General features: G+C 48.6%; 1 protein-coding gene across 2 annotated transcripts in view; it reads left to right on the forward strand.

Annotated features, from left to right (window-relative positions):
- Positions 1 to 15431, forward strand: part of LOC139279980 (diacylglycerol kinase zeta-like) — a 521188-nt gene that overhangs the window by 80917 nt on the left and 424840 nt on the right. For both annotated transcript variants that reach the window (XM_070899368.1, XM_070899369.1), the window contains exon 2: positions 1792 to 1890. In XM_070899368.1, coding sequence (XP_070755469.1) covers positions 1792 to 1890 — 99 coding nt within the window. The remainder of the gene's footprint in view (positions 1 to 1791; positions 1891 to 15431) is intronic.

Raw genomic sequence — 15431 nt, forward strand, 5'->3', positions numbered from 1 at the left:
TGAAGTTGGGTGGTGTAATGTATTTGCTTCATGGGTTGTTTGCTTAAGAATTCAAAGCAACACATTGCTATTAAGATCTAGTTGGTTTATTATCAAAGGTTGAACAATCACATTACACATTACCAGTTCATCCACTAGGCTCACAGCTGCATGCCTCAGCGTGGATGACCTAGACCCAACTGGCTGGGGTTTTATTGAGTCTTGTGAACATCACGTGACTGGCTAAGCCACTCGCAATGCAAGAGCTCTACAAACCTGTGAGCATACTCACTGGTACAGGTTCAACCTCCAAAATTCGGAGTTCCGGAATCCAGAATCCAGAATGTTTCGGAATCTGGACACCGGGCCGATCCATGGTGGGGTCGTCTGGAAACCGGAAAAGTGTTCTGAAATACGGACTCCCCCACCTCACTCAGCGAACCGACCTCGCAACGGCCCCCCCTCCCTCCCCTTTACCTCGGCTGCCCGACCCCACCTACTTCGAGCCAGACAAGGAACAGGTCGTCGGTGGCAGGGCCCCGCCCGACGACCTCATCGTCGGGGCTGGCGATCCGAACAGCTCCTCTGTGAGCACTCCCCCCTCCCCTTTCTGACGTTCTAAAATCCGGAAATACCTGAACCTGGGCTTGGGTGTTTCTGGATTTGTGACATCAGAAAGCTGTTCCGAATTCTGGAAAAATACGAAAACCGGCTCGGCCTCGGTCCCGAGATTACCGGATTCGGGAGGTCAAACCTGTACATACATTACAGGTAGTCAGTAGCTGGGATGGATTGCAAGGGATTGAAGGCGATGGTAGTGGCTTTCATGAACAAAATGGGGGAGTTGAGGGTAAGAACAACGTTAGATGGGGAGAGGTACTGGGAGTTCGAGCAGGAAGCATCCACAAAGCCGATGGCCTTAGTTTTGGATGGGGGGAAAAAGGCCACGTGTTCCACGCATTTTAGATCCGAAGTGAGGATGGGTGGGGGTGGGGTTTGAGCAAGTAGTTTATTAGTCGAGAAAAGGAGGGGAATTATTTCTGTTCCACAGGATGGTGTTGGAGTAGTAAGCTGTCAGGGACAGGGAGGGACAATACAACTCCACGTGTCCAGTTGAGTCAGTAAAGGACAGCCAGGCCGGATAACCCAACAGTGTGTGAAGTTTATGAGTGTGAAGTGTGTGACTGTGTAACATTGTGAACTGAGAGAGGTGCAAGTGTACAGAATTAAAATGGAGCCTTTGTGTAGGGTGGTGCGTGTTTGTGAAGGGGGTAACATTGTGTGTAACATGGAGAGTGGTGTGTGTGTGTCTGTGTGTGTGTGTGAAGTCCAACACCGAGTGTGGGGTTAAAGAGCCAAGTCCTCCTCTTTTGCGACATGGCAGGACATTACAGGACTGTGACGGGCAGCCATGTTCTCGAGGGCCGGTTCCCCTGCTGCGCATTGCACAGGGGAGCTGTGGGATCCGGAATGTTCCGCTACAACGACTGGTAGCACTTGGCCAACCCCCAGCCCCCTCTGCTTTCCTCGTCGCTTTATTTTTAAAGCCGAACCACTCTGGGCAGGAGCAGGCCGTTCGCCCTCTCGAGCCTGTTCCGCCATTCACTTAGATCATGGCCGACCTGTGGCTTAACTCCATCTGCCTGCCTTGGTCCCCTGACTCCCGCCCGCCCGCCCGCGTGTGTGCCTGTCCCGCCCATCCTCGCGCTCTGGAGCAGGATGTCCTGTAGCTGCAACGGTTGTGTCCGCCTCACCGGCACGCGAGCGGCTGCCTAGTGTTCGCGTGTTAACCAGATCAATTCTTTCCACCAGAATCGGGCTGCCGCCAAAGGGAGTAATTCCTTATTTGATGGGCATGCGGCACGGCCACCGTGGCTCCAGGAAGATAAAGCGCACTTCCGTCGTGTATAAGTATGTGGGTTTTTGAAATTCTCTGCTGGCGCCTCACGGCCTTGAAACCGCCACAGCATCCGCTTCTCTCCCGCACCGACAGGCTTGCTGCACGGGACCAGACCAGGTCATGGGCCTTTCCATCATGTCCCTCCGTCCCACCCATAGGAACAGGCGGAGGCCACTCAGCCCCTCGAGTCTGCTCCACCCTTTAATCAAACGATGCACCACCTGTATCTTCACTCCACCTTGGGCCCCGTAACCCTCGTTACCCTTGGCTAAAAAACAAAATCTAGCGATCTCCAATTGTCCCAGCATCCATATCTTTTTTTTTGGGGGGTGGGGTGGGGAGAGGAGAGAGAGAGAGATCCAGATTTCCAGCACCGTTTTGTGAAGAAGTGCTCTGTGATTTCACCCCTGAATGGCCTGGTTCTAAATTTAAGATTATGCCTCGTTGTCCTGGTCTCCCCCACCAGAGGAACTAGTTTCTATTTACCTGAGCAATTCCTTTCATCATTTTAAACAGCTCAATTAGATCACCCCTTAATCTTCTAAATTCAAGGGAATTTAAGCCTCATCTATGCAACCTGTCCTCATAATTTAAACCCTTTTAGCCCCGGTATAATTCTGGTGAATCTGCACGGCACCCGCTCCAAGGCCAATATACCCTTTGGTGCCCAGAGCTGAACGCACGACTCCAGATGTACTAAAGAAGCAGTTTTCCCACCATTATGCACGTGTCCCTCTCTGGCTCCAAATAGAGTTGGTCCTGCCCGGTTTCGGGAACAAGCTATCTGGAAATTTCTGAGCTGTAAACCAGACATTGAAAGTCAGGATTTTGCATATAAAGTTCCTTGTGTTTCCAATGAATGCTCATCAGCAAGCAGAAAACATCATAACTGCGGCTTTGTTTCCATACCCCCCCAGCCTGCCCCTGGACTTGGGTAGTAAGGGGCTGTGCTTCCTGCGAGGGGGGGGGGGGGGGGGGGGGGCGGGCTCTGGTCCCACACAGACTCTCTGTGCTGTGTCCATGTGATTTGTCCCAGGAGCTTGGGCCTGTGCAGGGGAGCGCAGCAGCACCACCTGGTGACATGCCGGAGCACTGCAGGCAGCTGCTGCACGGCCCGGCCCAGCGAAAGGGGAGGATTGGCAGCCTGTTCTTGACGCAAAACAAATTAAGTTGCACAAGAAATGAGACAGGAAAAGACCCATTGGTCCATCCAGCCTGTGTTCTCCCCCCCCCCCCCCCAAGTGCATGACGACACATCCGCTCCGCACCCTATCCTAATCTCCTGAGAGGCAAACAAACAATTCAGATAAAAAAACCAAAGTGAGGACAAACAACTTTCTATGAACACTGGCCCTGACCCCCCCCCTGCTAATGACCTGGCTCTATCTCCCCCCCCCCCCCCCCCATTGGCCAGGCTCTATCCTCTCTCACCCCGCTATTGGCCAGGCTCCTCCCCCGCCCACCCCAGCCAATGACCTGGCTCTATTTCCCCCCCCCCCCCATTGGCCAGGCTCCTCTCCCCCCCACCCCAGCCAATGACCTGGCTCTATCCCCCCGCCCATTGGCCAGGCTCCTCCTTCCCCCCCCCCCCTACCCCCCCGGTCCAATCCCATGGGCAGGCCTGCTCCTGATACCACACTAACTTGCTGTGCAAAGTTTAACCCTGATCGGCTTCTAATGCGAACGCAGTGTTTTGTGTGCTCCCGCACTCTCCTAAGCGAGCCTTGCCGCCCCACCCTGTGTATGTGCAGCACGGCGCCTGAATTAATGATGTTGCATTTGTTATCAATGATCAGTTTTCACCTGATGTAAAACTCGCCGATGTATTCTCTCTGGAATTGTTGAAATGTTTACTGACTCTGAGGTAGATCCACTTTTATTTCACACCATTCCGCTCCCTTTTGCTTTCCCTGTTTATAGATCCTTCCTAACCCTTCTCTTTCCCTGGATGTAGCTGATGCTGTTTAATAATGTACAATCCACGTTGAACATGAAACGTTGCGGTTTGCAGTGATGGTCTATTGGCCTCTGGGGCCTCCATTTACAGTGAATTCTGCCGTCAGATTCCTAACGGGACATCCTTCTCTCCTCCTTCGGCAGTCTCCCAGAGTCGAGGATGACTTGCTTCCACACTAACATGAGTTCTAAGGTGACTGATGAAACCAATGCAGGATCTACAGTCTCTGTCATAGGTGGGGCAGACGGTGGTTGGAGGGATGGGTGGGTGGGGTGCTTGATTTGCCGTACGCTCCTTCCGCTGTTTGTACTTGGCTTCCGCGTGTTCCCAGTGAAGAAACTTGAAGTGTTCGACCTCTCCACTTTGAGCGTTCTTGGGCCAGGGATTCCCAAGAGTCGGTGGGGATGTTATATTTTTTCAAGGAGGCTTTGAGGGTGTCCTTGAAGCGTTTTCTCGGCCCTCCTGGGACTCGCCTGCCATGACACAGCTCGGAGTAGAGTGCTTGTTTCGGGAGTCTAGTATCGGGGATGTGGACAATGTTGTCTGCTCACCGGAGCTGATCAAGTGTGGTCAATGCCCGGATGCTGGGGATGTTGGCCTGAGAGAGAACACTGACGTTGGTGCGTCTATCCTGCCACCGAACTGGCAAGATTTTGCGGAGGCAGCATTGATGGTACTTCTCCATTACTTTCAGGCTGTACATAGTCCATATCTCTGAAGCATAAAGGAGGGCGGGTATTACCACTGCTCTGTCGACCAAGAGCTTGGTGCCGGGTTTGAGATCCTGGTCCTTCGAGCACTCTGTAGGCGTTGTTGGACTTCGTCATTTATGTCTGCCCTTACTGATAGTAGGCTCCCAGGGTATGAGAAGTGGTTCACGTTGTCCAAGATCTCGTCATGGATCTTGATAATTGGGGATCAGTACTGTGTGGTGGGAGCAGGTTGGTAGAGAACCTTTATGTTATAGATGTTTAATGTAAGGCCCAGACTCTTGTATGCTTCAGTGAAGGTTTTGACGACGATTTGGAGTTCGGCCTCCGAGTGTGCAACACACGCAAGCTTCACCTGCATATTGTAATTCAATGACAGAGGTTGGAACAACCTTGGATCTGGACTGACGACGGAGGTTGAACAATTTCCCGCTTGTCCTGTAGATTAGCTCCACTCCAGCGGGGAGCTTACTGAGGGTGAGTTGAAGCATTGCAGCGAGGAAGATTGAGAACAGTGTTGGTGCGATGACACAGCCTTGCTTGACCCCAGTCTGCACGTGTATTGGGTCAGTGCCTCCACTGCATGACTCCACTGCTAGTAGGGTTGCTAGCACTCCAGGATTGTCTCCAGGAATCGAAGATTAATCCCTTGAGCAACCCAGCAGAAAAATAATGGGCATTAGAATAAATCTGTTTCTTTCTGCGCTTTTGCTTGCTGGTTGTAAAAATGTTGGAGTTGGGGAAAGAAAAGGCTGTGTGACTGACAACCAACGATCATCCAGACTCTTCACTCAGCAGTTGGCCTGGGAAGGCGGAGCATTGTAAAAATGGACATGTTGGACGACCAATAGAGGGAGTGTGGGGGTGGCACAGTAGGAGGGAGGAGGTCATGTCATGAAACCTCTGGGAATACACCCAATCAGAGTTGACAACACTTAACTACTAGTGGTTTTAAAGCTTTCCATGTACGTTTCTGTTCTTCAGGACCTGAACTCGTGTCTATCATGTCTATATTGCACATTCCTATTTATATAGCTTACATTATCACAGAGGCGCTGGGGTGTGGTGGCCCCAGTTAATTTTGGGTATAACTGTTAATGTGCCATCAGCCCCAGCTAGATTTGTATCCAGGTCCTAGAAAGGACACTCTCTGAGTCACTGAAGCACTGGTCCCTTCATCTACTCCTTCAATTTCAGTACATCCATTGTTTCCTCAAATGTACAAGTCTCCAGGCACAACTTAATGGAGTGGAATGGGTAGAACATAGGAGCAGGAGTAGGCTATTGGTTCAAATGGATTATTTTAGTTCTAATTCCTTGCCTGATCTCCATATCCCTTAATCTGATTGCCCGCACCTTTAGGAGCTGTTTTCATCAGAAGGGCAGAGATTACGGGGTGATTTGAGTGAGGGAACAGAATAGGTCGAAACAGACTGCTTCCAAAGCTAGAGATCAAGAATGAGGGGACCGAGATACAAGATTAAATGTAAGAGATTTAAGACAGAGAGCAGGAGAAGCCTTTTACACCGAGGGCTGTCGGGCTGTGGATTTCATGACTGGAGTTGGTGAATGAAGCAGAAAACATGTCAACACTGGTCTCCGGGAAGGGGGACATTCCAGGTAGTTTTATGGTGGGGCTGGGGGCAGGGAGAGTCCGGGCAATTTTACACTGGGTATGGGGGGGTGGAAATCATGGCAGTTTTATACAGCGCGGGGAGAGAGAGTAGAGGTTAAAGGGAGATTTGAGGGAAGTTTTCAAAGAATCATGAGCTGTTTTGATAGAGTACATGGAGAGAAAGTGTTTCCAATGACAGAAGGGTCGATAACCAGAGGGGATACATCTAATATTTTTGACAAAAGAACCAGGGTGGGAGACGGGACTATTTTTTTAATGCAGTGTATGATTCATGATGCACTGCCTGAAAGTGCGGAGCAAGCAGTTTTAATGGTAACTTTAAACGGGGAATTAGATATATAGTTGCAGGGGACTGAGACTAATTGGATAGCTCTTCCAAAGAGCAGCACAGGCACGATGAGTCAAATGGCCACCTTCTGTGCTGTAAGATTCTGTGGTTTGGGAAGTTGTTGGAATATTGATCCTCCTGTTTCAATGCTCTCGATGTGTTCCAAAGAATGTAGTGATTTTTGAGCAATGTCCACCAGGGGGCAGCAGTGCCCCACTGTTATGTTAGCTGGAGCCTGTCAGATGAAAAGTTGGATAAAGGCTTACATGAACCGAGACCTGGAGGTGAAACACTTGTTTGATTTGCACAAGGCCCTGACTATGTTAAAGAATTCCTCGGGGAGAGTACCCACAACAACCCATGAATCCTTTTATCCCAAAATATCCTCACCATATTTACTTTAGAAAAATGTTCTTTGACTTCTTCCAGCTTGAGAATTGGAATAGAAAGGCCATAAATTGGTGGCCCCTCCTCATCGCCCAGATCCTGGACCCCACCCTGTTCAATTCTTTCAGTAGAGTGGTGCGGGGATCTGCGACTGAGTGTTGAAACTTCATGGCATGCACTGATATCTCAATAATATTTATATATTTTTAAATATTGAAACATAGGGTTGGATTTTTGGCTTATTTGCGCCCCAGTTAGCACCTCGGCGGGGCACAAAATGATTTTTTGGGCACAACGAGGCGCACAAGATTTTGCAATGGGCGGAACTTTTGCCAGTGGTTTTGTGGTGCCGCTGTTTTGACCGTTTGGATGACGTCAATCGTCGTGCATCGCTGCGCTAGCGCTCCATGTGGAACTTTCGAGCATTTCGCCCGATTTAACCTCCTCCCGGAAACCCGCCCAGAAAAACCAGACAGACCCAGGGTGCACCAGGCACTAATGGCACCATGTTGAAAAGAGGAGAAAGTCGCAGTTCTGAGCGATTAAAAGCATTTGGAGAAGAATGCTGCGTTACTGCATACTTTTCATTGTGAATTTTATGTGAGTTTCTAGTTTGTTTTAAAGGACATTTAAGGACATTTTAAAAGATGGGGGCCATACTAGGTCAACCATTGAATGCTGGCTGCTACGTTTATACGGTGTCGAGCTGCCAGAAGGCTTATTGTTGATCATTTTCAACGTAATCGAAGAGGTCGCAGACGTATGAGGAGGAAGCCTTACCCCCCCCCCACCAGTTTACAGTTCTCTGAGGCATAGTGCGTTAGAAGGCTGCGCTTCTGAAAAGAGGTGGTCCGAGTTATGCCAGCTCATAAAGGCAGACCTACAGCCTACCAGCGGCAACAGGACTGCACTGCCCGTCGAGGAGAATGTGACTGCGGCACTTGCCTTTTATGCCTCCGGCTCCTTTCGGGCATCAGCTGGGGACATATGTTCCATCTCGCAGTACACTACACATTGCTGCATTCGCCAGGTGACTACTGCACTCTATGTACGCAGGATGGAGCTCATAAACTTCCCAATGACCAGGGAGACCAGAATCAGAGGGCTATAGGTTTTGGACGATTTGCTGGCTTCCCCAAGGTTCAGGATGCCATTGACTGTACGCACATCGCCCTGCGAGCACCTTTACAGAATGCTGAGATTTACCGAATCAAAAGGGATTCCACTCCATGAACGTACAGATCGTCTGCGACCATACTCCGCGCATCATGGCAGTCAATGCCCAATATCCAGGGAGCATCCATGAAGCTTTCATCTTGTGTGAGAGCAGTATCTCGGGCCTGTTCCAGCTTCAACCACAAGGCCAGAGCTGGATACTGGGGAACAAAGGTTACGGTCTCGCCACCTGGCTCCTGACCCCCCACCCCCCTCCCCCCACCGGAACCCTCAGACAGAAGCCGAGCATCGCTATAATGAGAACCATGCAGCCATATGCAACATCGTTAACAGACAATTGGGGTGTTCAAGCAGCGCTTCTGATGCCTGGACCACTCTAGAGGCTGCCTGCAATACTCCCCTCAGCAGGTCGCTGAGTTCATTGTGGTGCGCTGCATGCTACACAACTTAGCCACCTTGAGGGGACAGGAATTGTAATGGGGATTGCAGGACCACTTCAGGAGAGGTGTTGGGGGGTGGGGGGAGGGGAGGGGAGAGGAGGAGGACCAGGAGGAGGAAGAGGAGCCTGGCGAGGAACCCATCCATCCCCACCACCACCACAGAGGAAGCCTCGTGGAGCCTTATGTCAACAGCTCATAATTGAACACTTTGCTTGAAGAGTGAACGTCACGTTTGACCAATGCCTGCCCACTCCATCCCACCATGTTGACTATTCCCCCTCTTATTCTGCAAATGAGACTCTACACAGGAATGGTTAAGGTAAGCAAAATAATTTATTAAACATTGTAAACTTTATAAACGTAATAAAATAGCATAAATTAGCTGTATCCAGCAGTGTGATAATTCAACAACAACATTATCAACAACCTAATCCAGAAAAACATAATACCAACATAAACATAGGATGCATCCAGCATCAACAACATAACGCTGCAATCCCTGTCGCACTATTTTTTTTACCACCAGCTTTTTCCCCCCCCTTCCCCTTATCCCCTTCCCTTGCTTGCTGCTCCTAACCCAAGTGGTACCAAGATCGCGTGCAGCAACGTTGCCAAAGCCCTGGGGACACACTAGAACAGCTCGTGGTGTGGAAGGCCCGGCTTCTGACTGGCGAGTCTCTTCATTGGCGTCGACAGTCACAGGTGGTTTGGGTGTGACAGTCGCAACGCAGAGAGTATGGCGGACTACATCACCTGCCCAGGCTGAAGCTGAGCTTTGTGCCTGTGATGCACCATATTCCACAAGGGTTCGCGCCACACTCTTCGGGACTCCACTGTCACGAGTGGAGGCCACCAGCCTCGTGTGGGCATTGATGGTCTCGCAGGTATCACGGCTCGCACCGACAATCTGCGACCTTACCTCTGTAATGGTCGCAGTGAGACAATCGATGCTCGCGGGGATCCTACCCAAGCCATCAAGGATGCTCTCCCTGGACATTCCCACTATGTCCACTTCCACGTTTGCCTGTCAGCAGACCGACTTTGCCGACTCGCCCTCCGGAAAGATGGCATACGAGATTCGACCCCAGAACTGCATCGCTGCACACCACTAGTCCCAGGAGCCTTGAAGTTGTCGAACCCTGAGAAAATCACGTTGTCGTCTTCAGACAAGCCGAGTGCTGGTGGTAAAACAGGCGTGGATTGTAGCAGCCCCGGAGTTGGCTCATCGGTGTCGTCCTCCTCTAGACGATGGCCTGACGTGGAGTGGTCCCTTCAGGGATGCTGTGCCTGTGGCTGGTCATCTGGAGGTAGAAAGCAACAGACGAGAGGGGGCAGGGTGACATGAGGAAAGTCGCATAGCACAGGCTAATTTGAAGGAACGCCGCTACTCCATTACATCTAGTCCACAGACACTGAATCACATTGTCCCAATCTTAGTCCACAGACACTGCATGACATTGCCCCAATCTTAGTCCACAGATACTGCATGACATTGCCCCAACCCTAGTCCACAGACACTGCATGACATTGCCCCAACCCTAGTCCACAGACACTGCATGACATTGCCCCAACCCTAGTCCACAGACACTGCATGACATTGCCCCAATCTTAGTCCACAGATACTACATCACATTGCCCCAACCCTAGTCCACAGACACTGCATGACATTGCCCCAACCCAGCCCAGGGAGTGTGAGGACTTGCCCTCAGTATCCGAACGGGGGGATCAGCGCTCCCAATGGCAGTTGCCTGACCTGAGATGCTACATGTTCCTCCAGGTCCGTAAGTGGCAGGGTCTGAGGCACCTGTCCACACCTGCTCGCAGTGATTATGTGACGTCTTGACCTGCAAAGATGAAAATGGGAATGGTTATAAGATGGTCCATCTGCTCTTGTGGCACGGATAGCCACCAAAGCACTTATACCATACTGTTTGAATGTAATACAGTCCTCTGTTTAATGGCCTTGGAAATTACACGTGGTTCATCAGGAGGACAGCAAAGTCCTCGTATGTCATCCATATTTAAGAGGATCTGGAGGCAAATTGCTGAGGAGGTCTCTGCCTCAGACACTGTGGTCAGGGCTGGTACACAGTGCAGAAAAAAATTAATGACCTGACAAGGCTGGTCAGAGCGAGTACAATTTTAATTCATGCACTCCTTCATTACTTGAATTATAAATCGGATATACTATTTGTTTTCATGCTGTTGCTATCTCTCAGCACTCTGTGGGTTGCCTCCTAAAATGCATGACACATAGGTAGGCTTAGTTCAGCACCCTAAGCTAAACTAGGGTGCTGAACTAAGTATGAGATCTCAGAAAGCAATCTTAATAATGTGTAAAGATCATTCATGGCAAATAGGATGCTGAACTAAGCCTACCTATGTGTCATGAATTTTAGGAGGCAACCCACAGAGTGCTGAGAGACAGCAACAGCATGAGAACAAATAGTATATCCGATTTATAATTCAAGTAATGAATGAGTGCATGAATTAAAATTGTACTCACTCTGACCAGCCTTGTCAGGTCATTAATTTTTTTCTGCACTGTGTACCAGCCCTGACCACAGTGTCTGAGGCAGAGACCTCCTCAGCGATTTGCCTCCAGATCCTCTTAAATATGGATGGCAGTGGTCTAGATCCACCCCTAACATGCAGCACCTGCCATCTTCTCTTAACAGCCCCCATTAGAGCTTCATTAGCCTCCTGGCTGAATCGCCTGGCACGCTGTCTTGAATCATCGTCCACCATCATGATCTCAAAGTAAAATGACTGATTCAGCCCCAGGTGTACTGCTCATGTGCGCGGCCGCGCCCTGCATTAGCGTTTGCGATTAGACAGCACACCAGAAGCGCAGGAAGAAGAAAAAATTGCGCATGCGCAGAACGGACGATTGTTTTTTTTCTTTTACTGCCGGAACTTTCGGCTCCGGCGCACAAAGTTGGTGGTGAAATGCCGGAGTTAGTGCTGACCCTCCTCGTGAACTTGGTGCTAAATTTTTGATTCCGCCGTGATTTGCGCCCAGAAACGAGCGAAATCGCAAAAAGCCGAAAATGCAGCCCTATAATTTAATGGAGTAAATGAGCAGAAGCTGTCTCCAATGGCAGGGGGGTCAATAACTAGAAGACACACAATTTAATATATTTGACAAAAGAACCGGGGGGGTGGGGAGATAATTTTCCAATGGATTCAGGAGGGTTAGGGAAGGTAAAGAGAAGGGGAGTGGAGGTGGGAGTGACGATACGCATCAAGAATAAATTTACAGTTCTACAGAGGGACAATTTACTAGAGGGTTCGATGACTGAATCTATTTGGTTTGAGTCAAGGAACAGAAAAGGAGCTGTCACATTGCTGGGTGTTCACTGTAGACCCCCAAATAGTGAGGAGCAGATCTGTAGGCAGGCTTCAGAGAAATGTGAAAATAAGAGCAGAAAAGATACAAAGCTAGGTGGGAATATAAGTTGTGAGGAGGATGCAAAGAGACTTCAGGGGGATATAGACGGGCTAAGTGAGTGGGCAAGGACATGGCAAATGCAATATAACATGGAGAAATGTAAAGTTATCCACTTTGGTTAGAAAAGCAGAATATTTTTTAAATGGTGAGAGATTGGGAAATATTGGTGTTCAGAGGGACCTGGGTGTCCTTGTACACGAATCACTGAAAGTTAACATGCAGGTACAGCAAGCAATTAAGAAAGCAAATGGTACGTTGGTCTTCATTACAAGAGGATTTGGGTATAAGAGTAAAGATGTCTTACTGCAATTATATAGGGCCCTAGTGAGACCACACCTGGAGTACTGTGTACAGTTTTGGTCTCCTTACCAATGGAAGGATATACTTGCCATTGAGGGAGCGCAACGAAGGTTCACCAGACTGATTCCTGGGATGGGGGGATTGTCCTATGAGGAGAGATTGAGTAGACTGGACCTATGTTCTCTAGAGTTTAAAAGAATGAGAGGTGATCTCATTGAAACATAGATCATTCTTATAGGGCTTGACAGGGTAGATGCAGGGAGGATGTTTCCCTTGACTCGAGAGTCTAGAACCAGGGGTCACAATCTCAGAATAAGGGGTTGGCCATTTAGGACTGAGATGAGGAGAAATTTCTTCACTCAGAGGGTGGTGAATCTTTGGAATTCTCTACCCCAGAGGGCTGTGGAGGCTCAGTCCTTGAGTATATTCAAGACCAAGGTCAATAGATTTTGGGGTATTAAGGGAATTAAGGGAGATGGGGATAATGCAGGAAAGTGGAGTTGAGGTAGAAGATGGGAGTGATGCCACAGGATGGAGGATTGCAAACATTACACCCCTATTCAAAAGAGGGGAGAGCGATAAATTTGGTAACTACAGACCAATCAGTCTAACATCAGTGGTGGGGAAACTACCTCTCCATTGTCAAGGACAACATTAACGAAACATGGGATAATAAGGGACAGTCGGCACGGATTTGTTAAAGGCAAATTGTGTCTGACTAACCTGATTGAGTTGTTAGATGAAATGGCAGAGAGGGTTGATGAAGGTAGTGCAGCAAATAGACTTTCAGAAAGCATTTGAGTACCACACAGCAACAACTTGTACCTTTAACATAGTAAAACATCCCAAGGTGCTTCACAGGAGGGTTAGTGAACACAATTTGACACCGAGCCACATCAGGAGGTATTAGGGCAGCGTTTGGACAAAGAGATAGATTTTAAGGCAAGGGGGTTGGAGTATAAGAGTAAGGAAGTCTTGCTACAATTGTACAGGGCCTTGGTGAGACCACACCTGGAATACTGTGCACAGTTTTGAACTCATTTTCTAAGGAAGGATATACTTGCCTTGGAGGTGGTGCAACAGAGGTTCATTAGATTGATTCCTGGGATGAGAGGGCTGCCTATGATGAGAGATTGTGTAAAATGGGCCTATACTCTCTGGAGTTTAGAAGAATCAGACATACAAGATTCTGAAGGGGATTGACAGGGTAGATGCTGAGAGGTTGTAACCCCGGGCTGGAGTGTCTAGAACTAGGGGGCACAGTCTCTGGATAAGGGGAAGGCCATTTAAAACAGAGATGAGGAGGAATTTCTTCACTTAGAGGGTTGTGAATTTTTGGAATTCTCTGCCCCAGAGGGCTGTGGATGCTGAGGCTTTGAGCATATTCAAGGCTGAGATAGATAGATTTGTCTGCATTAAATTTCATGTGTCTCTGTTCTACCCCACATATATACTTTATAATTTGTGAGCTGTATCCTAGTTTGGTATATCCTCCAAATTTAACCAACTTGCATTTTTAAAAATCTAAGTAATTAAATGCAAATTAGAAACAGTAGTCGTTCCAAGTCCAAGTCCTGAGGCATCTATTCAGTACTTCCACCGACCCTGATATAACTCCTCCAACAAGTATCCGCTGTTTTTTGGACTCTAGGGGAATCAAGGGATATGGAGATCGGGCGGGAAAGTGGAGTTGAGGTCGATGATCAGCCATGATCTTATTGAATGGCGCAGCAGGCTCGAGGGGCTGTATGACCTACTCCTAATACTTAAGTTCTTATGAAACGGGAAGACACATGGTAGATGCAATTTAATGCGGATATGTGTGAAGTGATGCACTTTTAGAGGAACAACATTGGAGAGGCAATTATAATGTAAGGGTGTAAAAGCAGAGGGACCTAGGGATCTTTGAAGATAGCAAGGCAAGTTGATGGTAGTTAAGAAAGTGTATGGGATACTTGGCTTTGTGAATGGAGGCATCGAAAAGAAAAATAAACAACGTGTTAAACCTTTACAAATCACTGGTTGGGCCTTAGCTGGAGTATTGTGTACAATTCTGGGTATCACACTTTAGGATGGATGTCAAGGCCTTGGAGAGGGTACAGAGAGGGTTTACCAGGATGAAAACGGATATGAGGAACTTCATTTATGTGGACAGATAGGAGACAGCAGTGGCAAATGGAATTTAATTCAGAGAAGTGTGAGGTGATGCACTTTGGGAGGGCTAATAAAGAAAGGGTATACACATTAAGCGGTAGGTCACTTAATAGTGTAAATGAACAAAGGGACCTTGGAGTGCTTGTCCACAGATCCCTGAAGGTAACAGGCCAGATGGATAAGGTGTTTAAGAAGGCATACGGAATGCATGCCTTTATTGGCCGAGGCATAGAATATAAGATCAGGGAGGTTATGCTTAAATTGTATAAAATTTGGTTAGGCCACAGTTGGAGTACTGTGTGCAGTTCTGGTTGCCGTATTATAGGAAGGATGTGATTGCACTAGAGAGGGTGCAGAGGAGATTTACTAGGATGCTGCCTGGAATGGGGACAGATTGGATAGGCTGGGTTTGTTCTCATTGGAACAGAGGAGGTTGAGAGGAGACCTCATTGAGGTGTACAAAATATTGAGGGGCCTGGACATAGTGGATAGTAAGGGCCTATTTCCATTGGTGGAGAGGTCTATTATGAGGGGGCATAGTTTTAAGGTGGTTGGTGGAAGGTTTAGAGAGGATTTGAGGGGGGGCTTCTTTATGCAGAGGGTTGTGGGGATCTGGAACTCGCTGCCTGGAAGAGTGGTGGATGCAGAAATCCTCACCAATTTTAAGAGATGTTTGGATGGGCACTTAAAGTGCCGTAACCTGCAGGGTTACGGAACTAGAGCTGGTAATTTGGATCAGACTGGATGACCTTTTGTTGGCTTGCGCAGATATAATGGTAAGTACCGCAGGGAATAGATACGGCCAGGGTGATCTCCTGGACTAATTTCGATTGCCTGGATGGGGCGGAGAGGAATTTTCCCAGATTTTTTCTCTCTGAATTGGCCTGGGTTTTTATCTGTTTTTTGCCTCTCCCAGGAGATCACATGACTCCGGTTGGGTGGAATGTAGAATGTTTCGGTATAAGGGATGTCGCAGTTGTGTGAGACAGACTGGTTGGGCTGGGTGCTCTTTG

The sequence above is a fragment of the Pristiophorus japonicus genome, chromosome 14 (assembly GCF_044704955.1).
Source record: "Pristiophorus japonicus isolate sPriJap1 chromosome 14, sPriJap1.hap1, whole genome shotgun sequence".
NCBI lineage: Eukaryota > Metazoa > Chordata > Chondrichthyes > Pristiophoridae > Pristiophorus > Pristiophorus japonicus.